The 20,400-nt window shown below is 52.8% G+C and overlaps 1 protein-coding gene across 1 annotated transcript in view; it reads left to right on the top strand.

Annotated features, from left to right (window-relative positions):
* The window catches only part of EXOC6B (exocyst complex component 6B), a 217,016-nt gene that overhangs the window by 23,345 nt on the left and 173,271 nt on the right, over window positions 1-20,400 (top strand). The window contains exons 2-6 of the mRNA XM_087935729.1: window positions 7,130-7,295; window positions 7,697-7,744; window positions 9,871-9,961; window positions 10,054-10,099; window positions 11,990-12,194. Coding sequence (XP_087791855.1) covers window positions 7,130-7,295; window positions 7,697-7,744; window positions 9,871-9,961; window positions 10,054-10,099; window positions 11,990-12,194 — 556 coding nt within the window. The remainder of the gene's footprint in view (window positions 1-7,129; window positions 7,296-7,696; window positions 7,745-9,870; window positions 9,962-10,053; window positions 10,100-11,989; window positions 12,195-20,400) is intronic.

Below are 20,400 nucleotides of genomic sequence, written 5' to 3'. Positions count from 1 at the left end.
ATGGCCGCCTCCTCCCTCTCCTCCTCCGGCCCTCCCTATTTTTTCCTTCTTCCCGGGTTCTGGATGAGCGCGGTCCTTCGTCCCTATAAAGAGCTCTTCCGTTGCTTCAGGTGAACTCCGGCCACCCCTCTCTGGGCGGGAGGTGCTCTTAAGTCCTTGGCTTGCCATTTCCCTCAGAAAATCCGGGCCTGATGTTTTGGATTCCTTTGGGGCTCTTTTTTATCTCGTTTTAGCACTTCTGTGGAGAACAGGGTCACATTTTTAGGTTGCATTTGTGCAGAAATATCGAACGTTCAGAAGGGTTCACAATTTTCGAAGCATCACTTGCAAATTCTGAAATCGGTTTCTCTTCCCACTGGAAAAAAAAAGAGTTAAGATACGGGGCCTGCCCTGAGGTCAGCAGGTAGCCAGGGTTAAGCAAAACGACCCCCCCCCCCAAAACTGAGGCACCGAAACCTCTGTTTCCTAAAGCTGGTGTTTTGGACGGTCCTGGGCTGTTCTGGGCAGATGGAAGGTGTGTATTTCATTCCTTGTTTTTCCAGCAGTGGACAGCGGGACCAGAACCCGGCTGGTAGTCCACAGTACTTGGGAACCATTTTGGAAAGCAGATGGAAAGTTGGCAGAGAAATGAATGCTCCAAGTGCCTTTGACTCCAGCTGCAAGGGTGGTGAATACAGTTTACTCCTAATAAAGGAGAATATTTGCAACTTAGGGGTGAAACGAGAGGTCCTTGATGCTCTTGGATCTTGGTTGTTTCCTTCCTTCAACTAGCTAACATCATTAGCACTAGAAGTATATAAACAGAGAGCAAGCCCCCTTCCCTTCTAGCACTGATGATGTCACCTGGCTGGGTACAAAATGTCTGCCAGAAAACAACAAAATTCATAGAGGACCAAAGACCCCATAGTTCCTCCTCCTCCTGCCTCCTCTCCTCCTCCTCCTCCATCCTCCCTCCTCCCTTCCTCCTCCTCCTCCTCCTCCTCCTCCCAAACCCCATTCCCTTCTAGCACTGATGATATTACCTAGTTGGGTATGAAACTCATAGAGCACCAAAGACCCCATAGTTCTCCTCCTCCTCCTCCTCCTCCTCCTCCTTCCTCCTCCTCCTCCTTCCTTCCTTCCTTCCTTCCTTCCTTCCTTCCTTCCTTCCTTCCTCCTCCTCCAAACCCCATTCCCTCATAGAGCACCAAAGACCTGATAGTTCTCCTCCTCCTCCTCCTCCTCCTCCTCTCTTCCTTCCTTCCTTCCTTCCTTCCTTCCTTCCTCCTCCAAACCCCATTCCCTCATAGAGCACCAAGGATCCGATAGTTCTCCTCCTCCTCCTCCTCCTCCTCCTCCTCCTCCTCCTCCTCCCCTCCTCCTCCTCCTCCCTCCTCCCTCCCCTCCCCCCCTCCTCTCCTCCTCCCTCCTCAAACCCCCCCAAACCACTCCCTTGTAGCACGCTGATGATGTTACCTAGCTGAGTAATGAAACGTCTGCAAGAAAACCGCCAAGCTCGGAGAGCACCCAGAGGGTAGGGGGACTGCCTATTTCTGGGGCCAGAGCGCAAGAGAACTTCACGGGCACCCGAGGGGCCAAGGTGGTGCCGGCCACTGCGTTTTGCGAGCTGCCTTTGATCTGGGGGTAGGGTGGGGTGGGGTGGGGGGGCTTTGCTTTGCGCCTCGCCAGGCTGTCCAGCACAGCAGCTCCGGAGGCTCCTGGGCACAGTCGGCGGCGGCGGCAGGAAAGGCGCTGAGTTGATGCTCCAAAGCCACCTGGAGAATCCAGACTTTCCCTGGCCTTTTCCAGAGCACGTTGCAAGAAAATGTGTCTTTGTGTAGCAACCCGGAGTTCATTCTTCCTACCGCTTTATTTTTAACTCCCTTAATAAGGAAGCCTTGATTGCCTTAATGGAAAGAAAATGTCCCAGGATTCAAAGAATTTAGCCCTTCGCGTGTCCTCTGGGCTTTCGTTCCACTCCTTAATCAAAGCCAGAGCAGAAGAACCTCGCTGTTCTCCAGAAAGTCCTCACGGTGTCCTGATTGTGCGGGTTCCTTCCTTCCTTCCTTCCTTCCTCGGAGCGGCTGGGCTCTTCTTCCCCTGAAATGGATCCCGCTGGGCTCCGCGGGTGGGCTCAGCTTCCCATTCCTCAGCCTCCGACCTCCAGATGGCGGAACCTCTGGAGCTGCCCCGAAGCGGCCTCGGAACCCGGGATAGATTCCCAGGAGGGTTTTTTTTTTGCCTCTGCAACCCTTGTCTCTACGGGGAATGAATTAAAAGGAGAGAAAAGCCAGGCCGGCCTCTGGGTGTCTGCCTGAGTTCAGCGGGGCTTAACCAAAGGCTTCTGAAATCTTAGGTCTGGAGGGGGGGTGGCGGGGAGGTTGATTTGCTTGATTGGCAGGTCTGAGGAGGAAATGGCGCTCTTCCTCCTTCCTCCTGGAGTCGATGGCCAGCCAGGAAGACCTGGGAAGAGCTACCCTGCTGCTCCCAGGGAGCTGTAGGCAGGATTCTTTGGAATCGGCTGTTCAATCAATCAATCAGTCAGTCAGAAGAGAGCCGGAAGGGACCTTGGAGGTCTTCTAGACCAGCCCCCTGCTGAAGCAGGAGAACCTATGCCATTTCAGACAAGTTTGGCTGTCCGGTCGCTTCTTAAAAACCTCCAGTGTTGAAGCACCCACAACTTCTGGTGGCAAAGCGGACCCACCAGTTAATTGTCCTCACGGTTAAGGAAGTTTCCCCCTTAATTCCCAGTTGCTTCTCTCCTGGATTAGCTCCGATGGTCTCTATCGCCATTTTCTTATTGTTAGTTTTGGGCCAATTTCATTACTGGGGTTATTGTAGTTTTCCACTTTTTTAATGAACCATGTCTAAGGAGATTCTCAACCATTGCATAGCTCTAGGGCAGGGGTGGGCAACTATGGCCCTTTTATGAATTATGGACTTCAACTCCCAGAATTCCTGAGCAAGCCATGCTTGCTCAGGAATTCTGGGAGTTGAAGTCCATAATTCATAAAAGGGCCATAGTTGCCCACCCCTGCTCTAGGGTGTGTGGAATAGTGTGTGTGTGTGTGTGTGTGTGTGTGTGTGCATTTGTAGTGTTGCACATCAATGACCCTTGTGTGTGACATACGGATTTTGGTTTAGGGATTAACGAGGGGTTGTGCGAGAGACCCCAACCCAAATCGTTCTGTGCTGGGAATAGCCGGTTTGCTGGGTGATGCCTGCAATAAATCGGGCCGATTTTGGATAGTTGGGTCCATAAACCCTAGCAGAGATAGTCCTCGACTTACAATACTTCATTTAGTGACCGTTACAATGAAAGTTACAACGGCACTGAAAAACAAAAAGACTTATGGCCGTGTTTCACACTTGTGGCCGTTGCAGCATTCCCACAGTAGCATGATCCAAATTTGGACATTTGGCAACTGACTCACATTTATGATGGTCTCAAGGGTCCTGGGATCATGGGAATCCCCTTTTTACGACCTTCTGATGAGCGAAGTCAACGGGGAAACCGTTGACATAACTAACTTAACAACTGCAGCCAATGAAAGGTTGTAAAATGGAACAAAGCTCACTTAACGAATTTTCTCACTTAGCAATGGGAATGTTGGGCTCCATTATGGTCATAACTCGAGGAGTACCTGTACCAGGCAGCCCAGAGTGTGGCTGTTTTGGGGCCAAGGGCCCTGGCAGAGACACTAGAAGGATGGGCGGAGGGAGGAGGGTCCCGCTGTCATATGGAAAGCCGGATATTTAGTGAAGGCACCGGAGGGAGGGAGGGAATCTCTTGGGAAGAACAGCTCAGAGAGGGAATTCGGGGGGGGGGGGGAGAAGGGCCCAGCCTCCCCTTTGCCCCCCAGTTTTCTCCGGGATCCCTCCAAGATTTTATTGTGGCTGAAATGTAGATCTCTCAAAACGTCCTGAGATTTCTTTCTTCTGATCTAAAATGGGTTGGCAAAACTTCTAGGATGGAAGAGCCTTATTTTGTGGGGGCGGTGTGTGTGTGTGTCTTTGAAACAAAACCCAGTGCCCATTTCACGCCGGGCAGCCCGGCCAGGCGCTGACGTTTCCGTGCCCTTCCCTGGTCAGCCTGTGATCCTCTGTCAGTCCCCAGCCGGCCGGGCAAGGGTGAGGAGGCCACTGTTTATAACCAGTTTACGCTGCCCATGCTAAACAGCGCAGCTTGGCCACAAAACCCCGGTTGTATATACCCTGGTGGATCACTGCAGATGGTTTTATTTTGCATAATTCTGTTTTGTTCCCTATTAAGGAGGAGGAGAAGGAGGAACTTCATAATACTGGCTTTAAAATAATCCAGAAAGTCTTTGGCAGAAAGGAAGGGAACCTGGAGGGGGAAAGGAGCTGTATGAGGGTGCCTTTCCCCGGGCACAGCCTGTAAGAATGCTGGCCGGCTCTTTCATTTCACAGTTGGGTCTGGTGGACACAAGAGGCCCCAGGGTTAATGGGATCCACCCTCCTTGGGACGAAAGAATTGCTTCTGAATTGCACCCTCTTCCCTGCCAGATCGCCCAGTTGCAGCTTTCTCGAACCGGGATCCAGCCGGGGAGTCGGATTGGCCTCCCAGAATGAACCGCATTCCCCTGAGTTCAGTCAGAATAGGGACCTTGGAGGTCTTCTAGTCCAGCTCCCTGCTGAAGCAGGAGAACCTACACCATTTCAGACAAGTGGCTGTCCAGTTCGCTTCTTAAAAACCTCCAGTGTTGAAGCACCCACAACTTCTGGAGGCAATTTCTGTTCCACCGGTTAATTGTCCTCACTGTTAGTACGTTGTTGTTGTTTCTTCTTCTTCTTCTTCTTCTTCTTCTTCTTCTTCTTCTTCTTCTTCTTCTTCTTCTTCTTCTTCTTCTTCTTCTTCTTCTTCTTCTTCTTCTTCTTCTCCTCCTCCTCCTCCTCCTCCTCCTCCTCCTCCTCCTCCTCCTCCTCCTCCTCAATTTTAAAAAAGTACTTTATTAAAGTTCAAGCTATTAAAAAGTTTACAAAAAGCAAAATGTTAAAACGCTCTAGAAAAGTTTCTGTAATAGAAATTATATCAACATCTTTCAATATCATTTTCTTGGCAGTACACTAAGTACCATATGTACACTTAGAATTTGACAATTTTTTTCCATATTAATTCACAGTTCTTAATTAATGTTAATAAACAAAGTTATATCATCTTTATAGGTCACTAATTCAAGAGTGTTTATAGACGTTTCTTCTTAATTCCAAGTTGCTTCTCTCCTGGATTAGTTCCGATGGCGCTATTGCCATTTTCCTATTGTTAGTTTGGGGCCCATTTCATTACTGGGGTTATTGTGGTTTTTCCTTTTGTGTATGTGCCGTGAGAGATACCTATAAAGATTCTCAACCGTTGTTAGCGTAGCATCTGGGTAGCCCAAACAAGCTTTCATTCCAGTGTATCAATTTAAGACGCCTTTTGATTAAGGCCAGTTTGTTGGAAACCTCTTGCGGAATTAGCCCAAGTAGCCGACTGGGCGGCCAGAGGGGCCCTGTCCATTTTGGGCCCTTGTATTTGGCATTCGGCCTTTTAAAAGTTTATTGGGAGGCAATAAATAAGCACGGTTTAAAATCTCTCTGCCCCTGCTCCCTTGGGAGGGAAACAACGGACGTCATTCTCGAATTAACAACGATTCATTTTGTGACCATTCTAAGCTACCGCGGCACTGAAAAGAGTAACGTAGAATCATATTTCACCCTTAGGACCAGTGCAGCAGGTCAGTGAACCGTATTTCACCCTTAGGACCAGTGCAGCATCCCCACTGGTCACGTGATCGAAGTTCAGAGGCTTGGCAGCTGACTCGTATTTACGTCCTTTGGCGATCTTAAACACAAACAAAACCCATGGCGTAGCCAGATTCACTTCCCAACCGCGTTACTGTAACTGATCAGCTGCAGTGGTTTCGTTTAACCACGGTGGCCAGAAAGACCATAAAATGGGCTTACGAAACTCACCGAACCCCTGTCTCGCATAGCCACCGAAATTTGGGGGCTCCATTGTGGTCATAAGTCGAGGGCTGCCTGTCCTGTGGGCCTTGTATCCGGGGCGATGCTCCTGAAGAGAGGGGAAATGGCACGGCGAGGGCCTGCTTTGAGGCTGGCAGTGCAAAACAGGCCTTTCTTAAAACGCTGTGCCACCTGCCGTGCCGAAATGTCTCTAGACTAACCCCAATTGATGGGCCGTCTCCTTGGCTCTCGGCTCCACTTCTAGCCGCTGTTGGCTCAGGGATAAAGGAGAAACTGAGTCGCTCGCATTTGCGGAATAAACTAAGCGACCAAGTTACAGTCCTACAGTCACAAGTGGGAGGGGATGGGTGATAAGGAGTGATGAGAAGATTAATAGTAATAGCAGTGCAGACTTTGTAAATAGTTGGACAGTGTTGAGGGAATTATTTGTTTAGCAGAGTGATGGCATTCAGGAAAAAACTCTCCTTGTTTCTAGTTGTTTTGGTGTGCAGTGTCCTATAGCGTCGTTCCGAGGGTAGGAGTTGAAACGGTTTATGTCCGGGATGTGAGGGGTCTGTAAATATTTTCACAGCCCTCTTTTTGACTCGTGCAGGATACATACAGGTCCTCGATGGAAGGCAGGTCGGTAGCCATTGTTTTTTCAGCAGTCCTAATCATCCTCTGAAGTCTATGACTGTCTTGTTGGGTTGCAGAACCAGACCAGACATCCTGCTTGGACATCCCCCCGCTGCCCAAAATTGCAGACAAGTCCGTTGCCTCTGAAGAGCATGGCTGGCTGAGGAATTCTGGGAGTTGAAGTCCACAGGTTTTAAAGTTGCCACATTTGGAGGCCCCCAGGGTTAGTTCAATCAATCAGTTAGAATAGAGCTGGAAGGGGCCGTGGAGGTCTTCTAGTCCAGCCCCCTGCTCAAGCCGGAGACCCAATACCATTTCAGATAAGTGACTGTCCAGTTTCTTCTTCCAGTCATGAAGCAGCCACAACTTCTGGAAGCAAAGCGGTTCACCCAGTTAATTCTCCTTACTGTTAGGAAGTCTCTTCTGAATTCCAAGTTGCTTCTCTCCTCGATTAGTTCCAGTGTTTATGATTCTGTGTATTATGTGAACTCAGAGAGCAGGTGAATTCAGGGTTTAAAGCTACCTTAACACATCCCTCTTTATCCAGGTCTGTCTATGACGGTTCAGAACATGGCCGCTTCATGGAGAAGCTGGATGCTCGCATCCGGAACCACGACCGGGAAATCGAGAAGATGTGCAACTTCCACTACCAGGGCTTTGTGGACTCCATCACGGAGTTCCTGAAGGTCCGGGCAGAGGCCCAGAAGCTCAAGGTAAGGGATTGGGGGGGGGCAAGTGGCACAGGGCGCCTTGGAGGTCCCATGAGCCCAAAATTAGTCACCAGGGGAAAGGCAGACGAGGGACCGGAAGTGCAACTCGGCAGTGGTTGCAGCAGCCGAAAGCCCGGGGTGGGAAGGCTTCTGAGGGCCACCCTCCACTTTAGCCTTGGTGGTGCTGAGAAGATGGCCGAGCAGCCCTTGAAGCGGCTCGGGAATTCTGGGAGTTGAAGTCCACAAGTCCTAAAGGGGCCACCGTTGCCCACCTCTGATCTATATATCTATCATCCATCCATCCATCCAATTTGCGTGCCCAGCAACTCAGGGGCACTGGGGCAGCGGTGGGGAAGGTTTGCTTCATGGGCTAAAACTAACAAAGCCACGGCTTTCTTTTACAGAATCAAGTCACGGATACGAATCGGAAGCTGCAGCTGGAAAGCAAGCAAGTAAGGAGGCCTCGGCTCCTCTCTTCGAAGCCTTTGCGGCAATTTTTATTTACAGGCGGTTCTCGGCTGATTACGACGGCAGCCGGGCCCAGAATTTCTGTCACAGTACGAAGCTGTGGCCTGGCCACCCTTGCTGCCCTGTGCCTGCCACCGTTGGCTGCCATTTGCTCTTTTTCCCTCCTACAGGAGGGCTCACTCGGCCTTCCTGCAGTTTGCCGGGCCTGCTCCCGAGGCTGTTCACGCCGCTCCTCCTCCACACGGGAGGATCACTGGCCTTCCCTTCTCACCATGTTTAGAGAGACCTTGTGTGTGTGTGTGTGTGTGTGTGTGTGTGTGTGTGTGGTAGATTTTCCAAAGCTTCGTGAGCACAAGGCATGTGGTGTGGGGAATGGTACAAAGGGTGTTGGGAAGAAGGCCCGGTGTAGCCAGCAGCGCCTCGCAGGCGGAAGGAACCAGGACCAGTGGGTGCCTCAGCAGCAGCGAGAGGAAAATGCCAGCTGGGCTCAGCAGGCCACAGGTGCTGGGCAGGATTGCTGTAATGTGGGACAACCGATTCCCTAGGCGGTATTTCCGAGTGGGAAGAGTGGCGTCAGGGCTGCTTGAAGGCCTCTGAGCCATTGCTGAGTGCCACGGGGTGGAGCTCCCAAAAGGACAGGCTGGCGGGGGCGGGGGGGAGACGGGGAGAGGAGAGTTGAAGGGCCCCTGCCATCCGCTGAATTTTGAACCATGTGACTGTAGGGGCCACTGCAAAATGACAGCAGTTTTGGGCCTTTGAGCCTCTTCAACGTAATTTCAAGTAGTTGCTGAGTGAGTGGCCAGAAGCGAAGGACTGCCTGTGTTTTATTCCACGACTTGAACAACTGACAAATCAAATCTGTTTTTCTGGCTCGGGCATGGATGTGTGTCCTTGCTGGAATCTGCTTTTCCCCCCGAAAGGTGTTGCGAACGCCTGCTCTTACCTCAGTCCCCATCCCTCCGTTTCTAACCTCCTCAGAGGCTTTTCTGCTCCTCCTTCAAAGGGCTCTCGGGGTGCCTCTCTTTGGCCTCAAAATCCAAACATTCCCTCAGCCTCAGCTCGGCCCTCGGGTCCTCCTTCCCTCAGTCCTGAAATGAAGCTGCCTTGGAGGAAGGTTTTCAATGTTCTCGGCAGCGTTGTAGCTTTTTGTCCTTCGCAAAGCTGCACACCCGTGTTGGCACAGCTGTGTATACAGAGGAAAACGGTGAACGTGGAGCCAAGAATCAGAGGGCTGGATGCGCTGCCAGGGGCTTGCAGGCCCTACCTACGACTCTGTGGGGCTCGGAGAGCCTCCAATAACTTCAGAAAGACAAGCAGCAAGGGAAAGCTCTTAATAGGCTCAATTGAACTTCTGGGCATCCAGCCAAGAGCATTTCACACCTCGTCAAATTGTTGCAAGCTAGATAAACAACCCACTCAGCGCTTGTGAGGGAGAGCCATGGAGAAAAATCAGATAACACGGCCACTGGCCTTCGAGGGGATTTATTCCCAAATAACAAGAATCGCATAACTGTTCCAGAAATTCCAAGATCCCTCTCACAGTCGCTGCTATTAATCCTGGTTTCACCCAGTCTTTTATTTAAGTATTAAATGCACGAAATAATAAACAATTTTTTGGTATATATCTTTTTTTTTTTTTAGGTAATTAGGGCAAAGAAGCAAGGTCGAGTTGGCCACACCCCACCCAGTCACATGACCACCTAGCCACACCCAGCCGGTCACATGACCACCCAGCCACGCCCACCCAGCCACACCTACCCAGCCAGTCATTAGGGCAGAGAGCCCTTTGCTAAAAAATTTGAAGCCCGCCCTGTCGGGCCCAGAAACGCTCGAGGGAGCGCCTCGATCAGGCCCTTCCAGTCTCTCCTTAGCTCGCTCCTGCCCCCTTGAACGCTTTCTGTCCAGCAGCCCACATGACCCCTAAGCAGCCGAGCCCTGGCCCATCCGGCTCCTTGCCCCTTTGGCCTGCCTGGGCGCCTGGTGGAGTTGGCTGGGCCCGCAGGTGGTCCCGGCGCTCGCCTTGGGATCTCTGAGCGGCACCTCGGCAGAGCTGGGGATGAGGAGCCGAGGCTGCCCGCGATGATGACTCCACCTCTCGTCTCTCTTGCAGCTAGTGGGCGCCATGGAAGAGCTGAGGCAGTGCCGGCTGCAGCAGTGGAACATCTCCGCCACGGTGGATAAACTCAGCCAGTGCCTTCCCGGTGAGAGGCCTGCAGAGGAGGGTGGAGGAGGCGCCTGGCGGTGCCCTTCCCTTTCCTGACCTCTCTCGTTTGTTTCCGTTTCTTCCTGCTAGTTCTGGAGATGGAGAGCAAGTTAAGGGAGCAGATGAAATCGAAAAGGTAGGCGTTCCTGGGCAGCTCCGGGTTTCAGCCGGGCTCCGGTGTCTAGAGTGCGGCATTGCGGGGCTGACTCATTGCCCGCTGCCAGGAGTTTGATCCTGACCAGCTCACGGTTGGCTTAGCCTTCCTTCTTCCGGGGTCGGTTAAATAAGGACCCTGGTTGTTTGGGGGCAAGTGGCTGACTCTGTAAACCGCCTTAGAAAGGGCTGTGGAGCACTGTGGAGCGGGATATACGTCTTGAGTCCACTGCATTTGGGGCCTCCCTGGGCTCCCCAGCCATCACTGGCATTCGTTTCAGTGGGTGCTCTCCCTCCCTCCCTCCCTCCCTCCCCCCCTCTCCCTCCATCTCCCTCCTTCCCTCTCTTCCTCCCTCTCCCTCTTTCCCTCCACCTCCCACCCTCTCTCTTTCCCTCCCTCTTCCTCCCCCTCTCTCCCTCCCTCTTTCCCTCCCTCTCCCTCCTTCCCTCTCTTCCTCCCTCCCCTCTCTCTTTCCCTCTTCCTCCCCTTCCCCTCTCCCTCCCTCTCCCTCCTTGCCTCTCTTCCTCCCCTCCCTCTCCCTCCCTCTCCTTCCCTACCTCTCCTCCCTCTCCTTCCCTCCCCCCTCCCTCCCTCTTTCCCTCCCTCTCCCTCCTTCCCTCTCTTCCTCCCTCCCCTCTCTCTTTCCCTCTTCCTCCCCTTCCCTCTCCCTCCCTCTCCCTCCTTGCCTCTCTTCCTCCCTCCCTCTCCCTCCCTCTCCTTCCCTCCCTCTCCCTCCCTCTCCTTCCCTCCCTCTCCCTCCCTCCCTCTCCCTGTCTCCCTCCACCCTCTCTCCCTACCTCTCCCTCCTTCCATCTCCCTCTCCCTTTCCCTCTCTTTCTCTCCTCTCTCTCTCCCCCCTCCCCTCCTCTTCCTCCCTCTCCTTCCCTCCCTCTCCCTCCCTCTCCCTCCCTCCCTCTCCTTCCCTCCCTCTCCCTGTCTCCTCCCCCTCTCTCCCTACCTCTCCCTCCTTCCCTCTCCCTTTCCCCCCTCTCCTCTCTCTCCCTCCCTTTCCTTTCCCTCTCTTTCTCTCCTCTCCCTCTCTCCCTCCCTCTCTCTCTCATCCCTTGTTCTCCCTTTTGAGAGTCTTCCTAGATTGCAGCTTTCATTGCTCTATATTTTTGCACTCATTTTTACCTTTGTGATCCGTCGGAGAAATGCAACGTTTTCTCTTTTTCTCCGTCATATTTCCTCCTTTCTCCCCACCTCCCGTTCTTTTTTGTGGGGCTTGATTCCAAGGAGTAGCCGCCCCTTAGTACGGAAGGGGGTGGGGGTGGGGAACACTCCTTCATACAGATAGTCCTTGACTTACAACAGTTCGTCTAGTGACCTTTCGAAGTTACAACGGCACTGAAAAAAAGTGACTTACGGCCGTTTTTCACACTTAACGACCGTTGCAGCATCCCCGTGGTCCCATGATCAGAATTCAGGCGCTGGGCAACCGGTTCATATTTACGACGGTCGCAGGGAAGGTTTAGGCGATCCCCTTTTGAGACCTCCTGGCTAGCAAGGCCTACGGGGGAAGCCAGATTGACTTCACAACTCTGTTAACTAACTGAACCGCCGCGGCTGTTGACTTAACCCCTACGGCAAGAAAGGTCGTAAAATGAGGGAAAGCTCACTTAAGAACAGAAAGGTTGGGCTCAGTTGCAGTCATAAGTCCAGGACTGCCTGCATGCGGTTTGACATCGTCTTACCCCTGGCAAGATAAATAGGGCCGGTAAGATCCGCTCCCCCTTCTCTCAAGAGTGATTTAATTCAGTGAGACGAAACAAGCTCCACCCAAGGACCCTGGTGTCCGGAGGGCCCCCTGAGAGGTGGCGGACGGAGCAAGTCACCTGAGCAAGGCCGCCTTCCTTCCTTCCTTCCTTCCAGGCATTACCCCGCCCTGAAGACCTTGGAGCACCTGGAGCGCATGTGCCTGCCTCAAGTCAACCATTACCGCTTCTGCAAGGTCATGGTGGAGAACATTCCACGGCTGCGCGAGGAAATCAAAGACGTCTCCATGTCTGACCTCAAAGACTTCCTGGAGAGCATCCGCAAACACTCGGACAAGATCGGGGAGACGGCAATGAAGCAGGTGAGCCACCAGGCGGGGGTTGGGGGGGGGGATGAGAGACCGGAACCCCCCGCACTCCAAACTCATTGCCCTTGCGTTGGGCGGGATTGTCCGTCTCGTCCTAGGCCGTCTTTTCCCCCGTGCAGCCGCAGGCCCTGGGAGCTCCCCCTTCTAGATCTCTGGCAGCCTGTCTGTAAGTGTCAGCTGCTGAGGACGTCAGCGAGAGGACCTTGCCTGCCTGACCCGTGTCTTGGACCTTGCTCAAAGATAAGGCTGGACCAGATGACCTCAGGGCTCCCTCTCTGGGGCTGGGAGGACACCCTTGTAGCCTCCAATGCTGGGAAACGCAGGCAGGGCTGGCCGGGTCTGGGTTTCCGTTTTCTGGCTTCGGAGCATGATTGGTTTATTTTATTTTTAAGATTTGTCGGCTGCCCAGCTTACCTCAAGGTAACTCTGGCCGGCTTGCAATCCTAAATGATAAAAACCACACGAACGTGAAAGTGGAGCAGCTTTCGTGGCCGACTCCTTCTCACGACGGGCCCCTGTCTCAGGATGCTGCCAGGCGAAACTTTTCCTTTGCTGCTGGCGGCATAGTACACTGCACAGGCCCACTCGGGATAGTAGTTTTTCATTATGAGCACACCTACTCGTCGCTTGATTCTCCTTCCCGGTAAACACCGTTACGTAACATACAGAAAAGGCGCCAGAAGCAGTAAGCCGAGGAATGAGATAAGAAAAAAGGAGAATAGGGACACTGCTCACTGTGGCCCCCCGTGCCCCTCCTAATCGTGCGGTTCATTGAGGCGTCTTTCATGCCCTGGCTCTGCTCTGCGCCGCCTGCCTTTCTCTTCCGTATTTCTCTGGAAATGGGTCGATTGCACAACTAGGTTTAGTACCTAGGCTGACTCTGACCTCGGCCTTTAGAAGATAACCAGCTTAAGTTGCCATGAGCGGAGTGGAATTTCGATGACAGCCGAGAGATGAGAGCCTGCGCACCTCTCGAAAAGTTGTCGGTGTGACATTTTGCCCTCCTGTGATGCTTACCCCTCAGTTGTGGGTGGGGGGCGGGGGGGGGGTCCTTCGTTGGCTTTGCCTGGGGAGAGAAAAGAAAAATTGGGTTGCTCGGTGCGATGGGAGATGCTCTGGGCTCCGCACCCAGCATGCCAGCTGTCAGAGAATAGAATAGAATTCTTTTATTGGCCAAGTGTGATTGGATATACGAGGCTCATGGAAGGCTGAGAAGGGCCAGATGCAGGGGTGGGATTCAGATTTTTTAACAACCGGTTCTGTGGGCATGGCTTAGTTGGTGGGCATGGCTTGGTGGTCATGTGACTGGCTGGACGTGGCCAACTCAACATCACCCACATCGAGGCACGAATCTCTTCGCCTGGCCTCTCATGACTGTGGGGATGCTGCAACAGTCGTAAGTGTGAAAAATGGTCATAAGTCACTTTTTTCAGTGCCAGTTTAACTTTGAATGGTCACTCCACACAAGCAAAGTACCAGCAAGGAGGGGGGAAAATAACTCCAGAGACGTTCCTGAGACAGGAAGTCTAGTCCTGCCAAGAAGGGTTAACAGAGAGGCAGTTTCTATAAGCAACACCAGAATGTTTCCTTTCTGCCTTCCTTACAGGATTAGCCCAGTAATTTCTTCTAACAACCAGTTCTCCAAACTGCTTACAAATGTTAACAACCGGTTCTAGTGAATAGGCCAGACGTGGTCAGTTAAAGACTGGGGTGGGGGTGGGTGGAGAAAGGATGGTGGTCTTAAACTGCAGGGAGGGAACTCGGCTGCTTTGAATGGCTTCGCTCTTGAGGAAATGAAGATGCTTCTATTACACGGCCCTCTCTTGGCAGCTACAGCCACGCTTGCTAGACCAGGGCTCTCCAACCCCTGGGGCATGGCGGTTCGTGTAAGTGGTGGGCGAGGGGGCGCCGTTCACACAATTGGAGCTTCACGTGTGTGGATGAGTGCCCACTACTCGTGCCAACAGAGCTGCGTGCGTGGGCGCCTTCTGCTCACACGGAACCATTTCCTCTCATACCGCCCCTCCTTGCCGGTCTGCCAAGCTTGGAAAGGTCACTCCTCCCCCCGTGCTAGAGCGCGAATGTATGAATGTGGGTCAGGAGGAGGGGAAGGGAAGAATACTTGGGGGCTGTGGGGGTTTGTGGGGAGGCCGTCACAGCCGAGGAGGAAGCCCAAGGGTGGGATCCAGCCAGCATAGCAACTGGTTTGGGGAGTGCGCATGTGCGCGTTACTGGCTCCGGCAAGCATTTTACCTCCTTCAGCTGACGAGCGGCTGTCAGCCGTGCCACACGAAGCCCACTGAGGAGGAAAACACAGCCGCTAAAGGACAGCCTATAGCCCGGGCTGGCGGGTGGGCCAAACAGCAGACCAAAACCTCGTCCCGGCAAACCGGTTGGGTGTCAGCTGCTCTTCGGAGCTACCGGTTCTAGAGAACCGGACCGAACCGCTAGGATCACAACTCCTGAGACATCCCCTTTTTTGCAGAGCCAAAGAAGGCGCCCAGTGGGAATGGGCCCGAGAGGGTGGAGTTGCCGCCTCTTCCGGGCCTTTGAGGCGCTGGGTCTATGTGTGCACATGGGGAGGAGTGTGTGTGTGTGTATGTGTGTCCTGGAAAGAGCCCCCCTCTCTACCTTTATAAGTGGGCTGCGTTCAGCCCCACCGAGGGTGAAGGTCCCTAGCAGAGGGAGAGGGCAGTTACACCAGGGGGGCAGTGCGCCTAGTAGGAAGTGGCGGCCTCCTCCTGCCTGGAGACTGGGCGGGACGTCCTCTGGGGGTCCCCCCTCCATCCCCCTCTGTCACCAGATGAAGGAACCCCACCGGTTCTCCCTGTCAGCCTTGGTGGTCCTTAAGCCCCCTCTAAACCAATAAAGCCAAGGAGGGGCTTTGGACGCTTGGTGTTTAAAACCGGCTTCATGAAAACCATCCAGATCTACCTGATGTGAGCAGTTAAGAAGCTTTGGGTTGTTTACAGAAACGCTGGGCTGTTGGCAGAGCCAGAGACCGTATTTCTGGGAAAGTTTCTGCAGTCCCGGCCTCCTGGAAAGCGCTCCCGGCTTTCGCTTGCCTGCTGGTGCCTGGCGGACGGGGAGCGTCGAGCATCTGTCTGTCTCTCTCTCTCTCCCTCTTCGCAGCAAAGGCAGCCCATGTCCAGCTCAGGCTATTGGCCCATCACCTCCGTTCTTGCCTTCTGGGGTCTCCCACTAGCCATTTGGACCACTGAGGAATTGGCTGAGCAAGCCTCTAAACACCCATGGCAGTCAGGAGGCCGCCTTCTATCCTGGTCTGGGGCAGCCCAAGTGAAGGGAGCTCCTGAGCACCGTTCTTTGGCTTGCTGTTGGAGCAGTGCACCATGGGCCAAGATATCCTTTCCTTCCTTCCTTCCCTTCCGTCCTTTCCTTCCATCCTTTCCTTCCTTCCTTCCTTCCTTCCTTCCTTCCTTCCTTCCTTCCCTTCCCTTCCCTTCCCTTCTGTCCTTTTCTTCCTCCCCTTCCTTCCTTCCTTCCTTCCTCCCTTCCTTCCTTCCTTCCCTTCCCTTCCCTTCCCTCCTTTTCTTCCTCCCCTTCCTTCCTTCCTTCCTTCCTTCCTTCCTTCCTTCCTTCCTTCCTTCCTTCCTTCCTTCCTTCCTCCCCTTCCTTCCTTCCTTCTCCTTCCTTCCCTTCCCTTCCTTCCCTTCCCTCCTTTCTTCCTCCCCTTCCTTCCTTCCTTCCTTCCTTCCTTCCTTCCTTCCTTCCTTCCTTCCTTCCCCTTCCCTTCCTTCCTCCTTTTCTTCCTCCCCTTCCTTCCTTCCTTCCTTCCTTCCTTCCTTCCTTCCCCTTCCCTTCCCTTCCCTTCCCTTCCCTTCCCTTCCCTTCTGTCCTTTTCTTCCTCCCCTTCCTTCCTTCCTTCCTTCCTTCCTTCCTCCCCTTCCTTCCTTCCTTCTCCTTCCCTTCCTTCCTCCTTTTCTTCCTCCTTCCTTCCTTCCTTCCTTCCTTCCTTCCTTCCTTCCTTCCTTCCTTCCTTCCTTCCCTTCCTTCCTTCCTTCCTTCCTTCCTTCCCTTCCCTTCTTCCTCCCCTTCCTTCCTCCCTTCCTTCCTTCCTTCTTCCCCTTCCTTCCTTCCTTCCTTCCTTCCCCTTACCTCCCCTCCCCTCCTTCCCTCCCTCCCTCCCTCCCTCCCTCCCTTCCCCCAACAACTCTGGGCTTGGCTGCTATAAGCGAATCTGATTTCCTTGGCTTTTGACATCTCCCCCTCCTCCCATTCTTCTGTCAGGTGCCCCCTCCTCTCTCTCCCTTTTATCAATGGAGGGGTGCCTTGTGCCTTAGGCCACGGACCGTGTTCATGACCCCTTTGAGCCTAGGTCAGAGGTGGGGGATTCCTGATTCTTCCCATCTCCTCTGGAGCAGGCGGGGAATCCAGCGACATCCTCTCTTCCACCCATCACCCGCGGCTGACTAGCAAGCCCTCTTCGGCTGCTGGGGGTGCCTTCTCTTCTCTGGATTCATCTTGATTGGTTGGCCGTGACCAGCTGACTTTTTTTTGGGCGGGGGGGACCCTTCAGGCCTGGCTCTTCAGTTCTCTTTCCACCCTTTTCCTCGACGGGCCTGAAAGGGAAGAGCAAAGAGGCGAGCATCCTTTCTGATGCTGATGGCGGTTCATCTAGAGCAGGGGTGTCCAACCTTGGCAACTTTAAGACTTGTGGACTTCAACTCCCAGAATTCCTCAGCCAGCTTTAAGACTTGTGGACTTCAACTCCCAGAATTCCTCAGCCAGCTTTAAGACTTGTGGACTTCAACTCCCAGAATTCCTCAGCCAGCTTTAAGACTTGTGGACTTCAACTCCCAGAATTCCTCAGTAGCTTTAAGATTTGGATTCAACTCCCAGAATTCTCAGCCAGCAAAGCTGGCTGAGGAATTCTGGGAGTTGAAGTCCACAAGTCTTAAAGTTGCCAAGGTTGGACACCCCTGATCTAGAGTCTTTGACACAGAGCCTTTAGGCAGAGGAATCATAACTGGAAAAGAAAACGTAAATCTTTGCTGCGGGCACTGAAAAGAAACCCGCCCGTCCTTCCAGGATGGGAAGGGACCACGAAAATGGCCAGGTTCCTCTTTGCTCCACAGCCCCCAACCGCTCAAGCTGCCCATGGGTAAAAAAAAAGCTGCTTCTCTCCAATCTTCCTCCGTTTTCCCTCTTTTTCTTCTCGGCCGTCTTCGCTGCTTCTTGGAATGACGCCAGGAGGAAAGAGGGGGTCCCAAATTCTGTCGTTCGAGATGGCAATTCAGGCTTTTGAGCCTTTAAGGTCCAAACGTCCTCTGAGGCCCACTGCGGCCGGCCTGGGGGGGGCGGGGGGGGGCTGTTTCCCTCCAGATCTCTGCAGATCGGCCGCTGTTGTCCTGGGCTTCTCCTCGGCCAAAAACACAGTGGTGTCAAAATGCTTGGACCCCCAGGGATGGGCTTCAAAAATTTCAGCAACGGGTTCTCTGCCCGTTGCTGGGTGGGCGTGGCCCTGGTGGGCGTGGCCTAGTTCAGGGGTCTCCAACCTTGGCAACTTTAAGACCTGTGGACTTCAACTCCCAGAATTCCTCAGCCAGCATGACAGCCATGTTGTGGCCCTCAAGCAGGGGGTCTCCAAACTTGGCCATTTTAAGACTTGTGGACTTCAACTCCCAGAATCCTCTAGCCAGTATGCTAGTGCTATGCTAATGCTATGCTATTGCTATGCTAATGCTATGCTAATGCTATGCTAATGCTATGCTGGCTGGAAAATTCTGGGAGTTGAAGTCCACAAGTCTTAAAAGTTGCCAATTTTGGAGACCTTCTAGTCTTGCAGCACTTGCATGCTTTTGTTCTGACCCAAACCCTTTTCCAGTAAGACAAACAACAACCAAAGGGAACAGAAACCTTTTAATGAGTCTTACGAATCCCTGGTTAAAAGGCTGCTGCAAACTAATTAACTTTGATAAGCACAAACCTCGCCAAAACTGTGTGAGACTGCCAAGAATCACAGATAAGAAATCTTTCACAACACAAGAGTCTTCAAATACCAACTTCAGATACTGTAACGTCCACGAGGCTGAGTTTCAAAATGTCTTTGCTTCCTGCAAAGAACATTTGCTTCACAGCTGGCTTTTATCTTCTTGAAGGAGGGGCCATTACCTTGCAGCCTTACTCCCGAGTCACCCATGCAGCTGCAGCTGCTCTTTCCTGCGAGCAGCCCTGCATGCACACACACTTGGCACAGGCTCCTCGGGAACCTCCTCATTGCTGCTGCCAGCCCCCACAATCTCTGAAGGCAGCAGTCCACTCCCTAATGGTCCTGGCCCCTCATCTGAGTCCTCGCTCTCCTCAGCCTTCCACACCTGCTGCCGGCTAACCATAACAGCTTTTCCCAAGAGAACTCCAATATCTCGTAGCTATGCTATGCTGGCTGAGGAAGTCCACAAGTTCTGAAAGTTGCCAAGTTTGGAGACCTCTGCTCTTATCGGGTGCACAGAAGGAGAGTGGGGCAGGCAGGCAGGCTGGCTGTGTGGGGAACAGGCCATTTCACACCCCGCTTGCACTCTGTTCTTCATGTCTTGGTGAAATCACCTTTGTTCGTTTACGCTGACCATCTTCACTGTCCGGCAACTAATTTTCCTCTGGGAAACCAGTACGGGAGCCCACGAAATGCTTCTCAAAAGGTCGTTCTTTCTGCCTTATTTGTTGAAGGAAACTGGAGTGTAATTTAGAAATAAAACATTTTTTTAAAAAATAGCAGTGATGGATGCCAAAAGGGTCTGATGGGCTGCTTCAACCAAACTGGGGGGTCTGTGCTTCTTCGCTTTCAGGCTGGAACTGGAGCTTCTTGGCTTTTAACAAGCTTTTAAGGCAGGGGTCTTCAACCTTGGCAACTTTAAGCCTGGAGGACTTCAACTCCCAGAATTCCCCAGCCAGCTTTTAAGGGATGTCTTAAGAACAGATTGGGCAGCCATTAGTCCGGAATGGGATTGAGCAGAAGGCTGGACTAGAAGACCGCGAAGGTCCCTTCCAAGTTCCCATTCTATTATTCTGTTAGGTTTCTGCCTCAATATGCACTTGAATTTGTAGTTGAGCATTTTGCTTTTGTGTCATGTTTGGTGTGAGATTTCTCCAAAGGACAAAGACAGACAGGCAATGTTTCTTCACCTTAGAGGAAGAGCAGTTCCTCTTTCTAGAGCGGTGGTCTCCAACCACCGGGCCCCGGACCGGTCCCGGTCCGTGGATCATTTTTTTACCGGGCTGCCGGTTTGCTTGGGTTCCGCCATCTTGTTTCGACGGTGCTTGAGAAAGTGCTTCCGGGTGAGCTTGTCGGTTGTCGGAAAGAGGCGTTTGGGTGCTGAAGGAGTCCTTGCGCCTTAGTTTCATTGAAGGGGGCGGTGGCTTCGAACGAAGAGCCGTCCCGATGGCGGTGGATTCTCGTGTTACTCAGGAGGAGATTAAGAGCCCGAAAAGCACAAAAAAGGTACAAAGGAGGAGTTGAAGGTGGCGGGGAGAAGCGGGGGACAGCTGGCTGGCCGGTCGCTCGGCTCGCCTTGCCTTGGTCATATGTGCTGATGCCGGTACCAGTCCGTGGATCATTTTGTGATGCCGGTACCGGTCCGTGGTACAAAAAAGGTTGGGGGCCACTGTACTAGAGTCACCCACTCACTGAGCTAAGGTAAAGGTAAAGGTTCCCCTCGCACACATGGGCTAGTCGTTTCCGGCTCTAGGGGACGGTGCTCATCTCCGTTACAAAGCCGAAGAAGAGCCAGCGTTGTCCGAAAACGTCTCCGTGGTCATGTGGCCAGCATGACTAAATGCCTCCGAAGGCACACAGAACGCTGTTCCCTTCCTACCAAAGGGGTCCCTATTTTTCTACTTGCGTTTTTTTTTTTTACGTGCTTTCGAACTGCCAGGTTGGCAGAAGCTGCTGGGACAAGGAACGGGAGCTCACTCCGTTATGCGGCGCTAGGGATTCAAACCGCCGAACTGCCGACCTTTCTGATCGACAAGCTCAGCGTCTTAGCCGCTGAGCCACCGCGTCCCCAGTCCACTGCTACTTCATACCAAAGTAACGGTCCATCAGGATAGTTAGGGTCCCGTCTGTCCTATCCTGTGCACGTGGATCTGTTTTTAATAAAGAGGAATCTCTGCGCCTCAGGGTTGAACTGTGCGGTCCTCGGCGCTTTCAGAGACTGGTGGGTTTTTTTTTTGCAGACTTTTCATG

Source organism: Pseudonaja textilis, chromosome 6, assembly GCF_049901715.1.
Source record: "Pseudonaja textilis isolate UNSWEBS1 chromosome 6, rPseTex1.2, whole genome shotgun sequence".
Taxonomy (NCBI): Eukaryota; Metazoa; Chordata; class Lepidosauria; order Squamata; family Elapidae; genus Pseudonaja; species Pseudonaja textilis.
The sequence above is the reverse complement of the archived record's forward strand: the minus strand, read 5'-3'. Positions and strand labels throughout refer to the sequence as shown.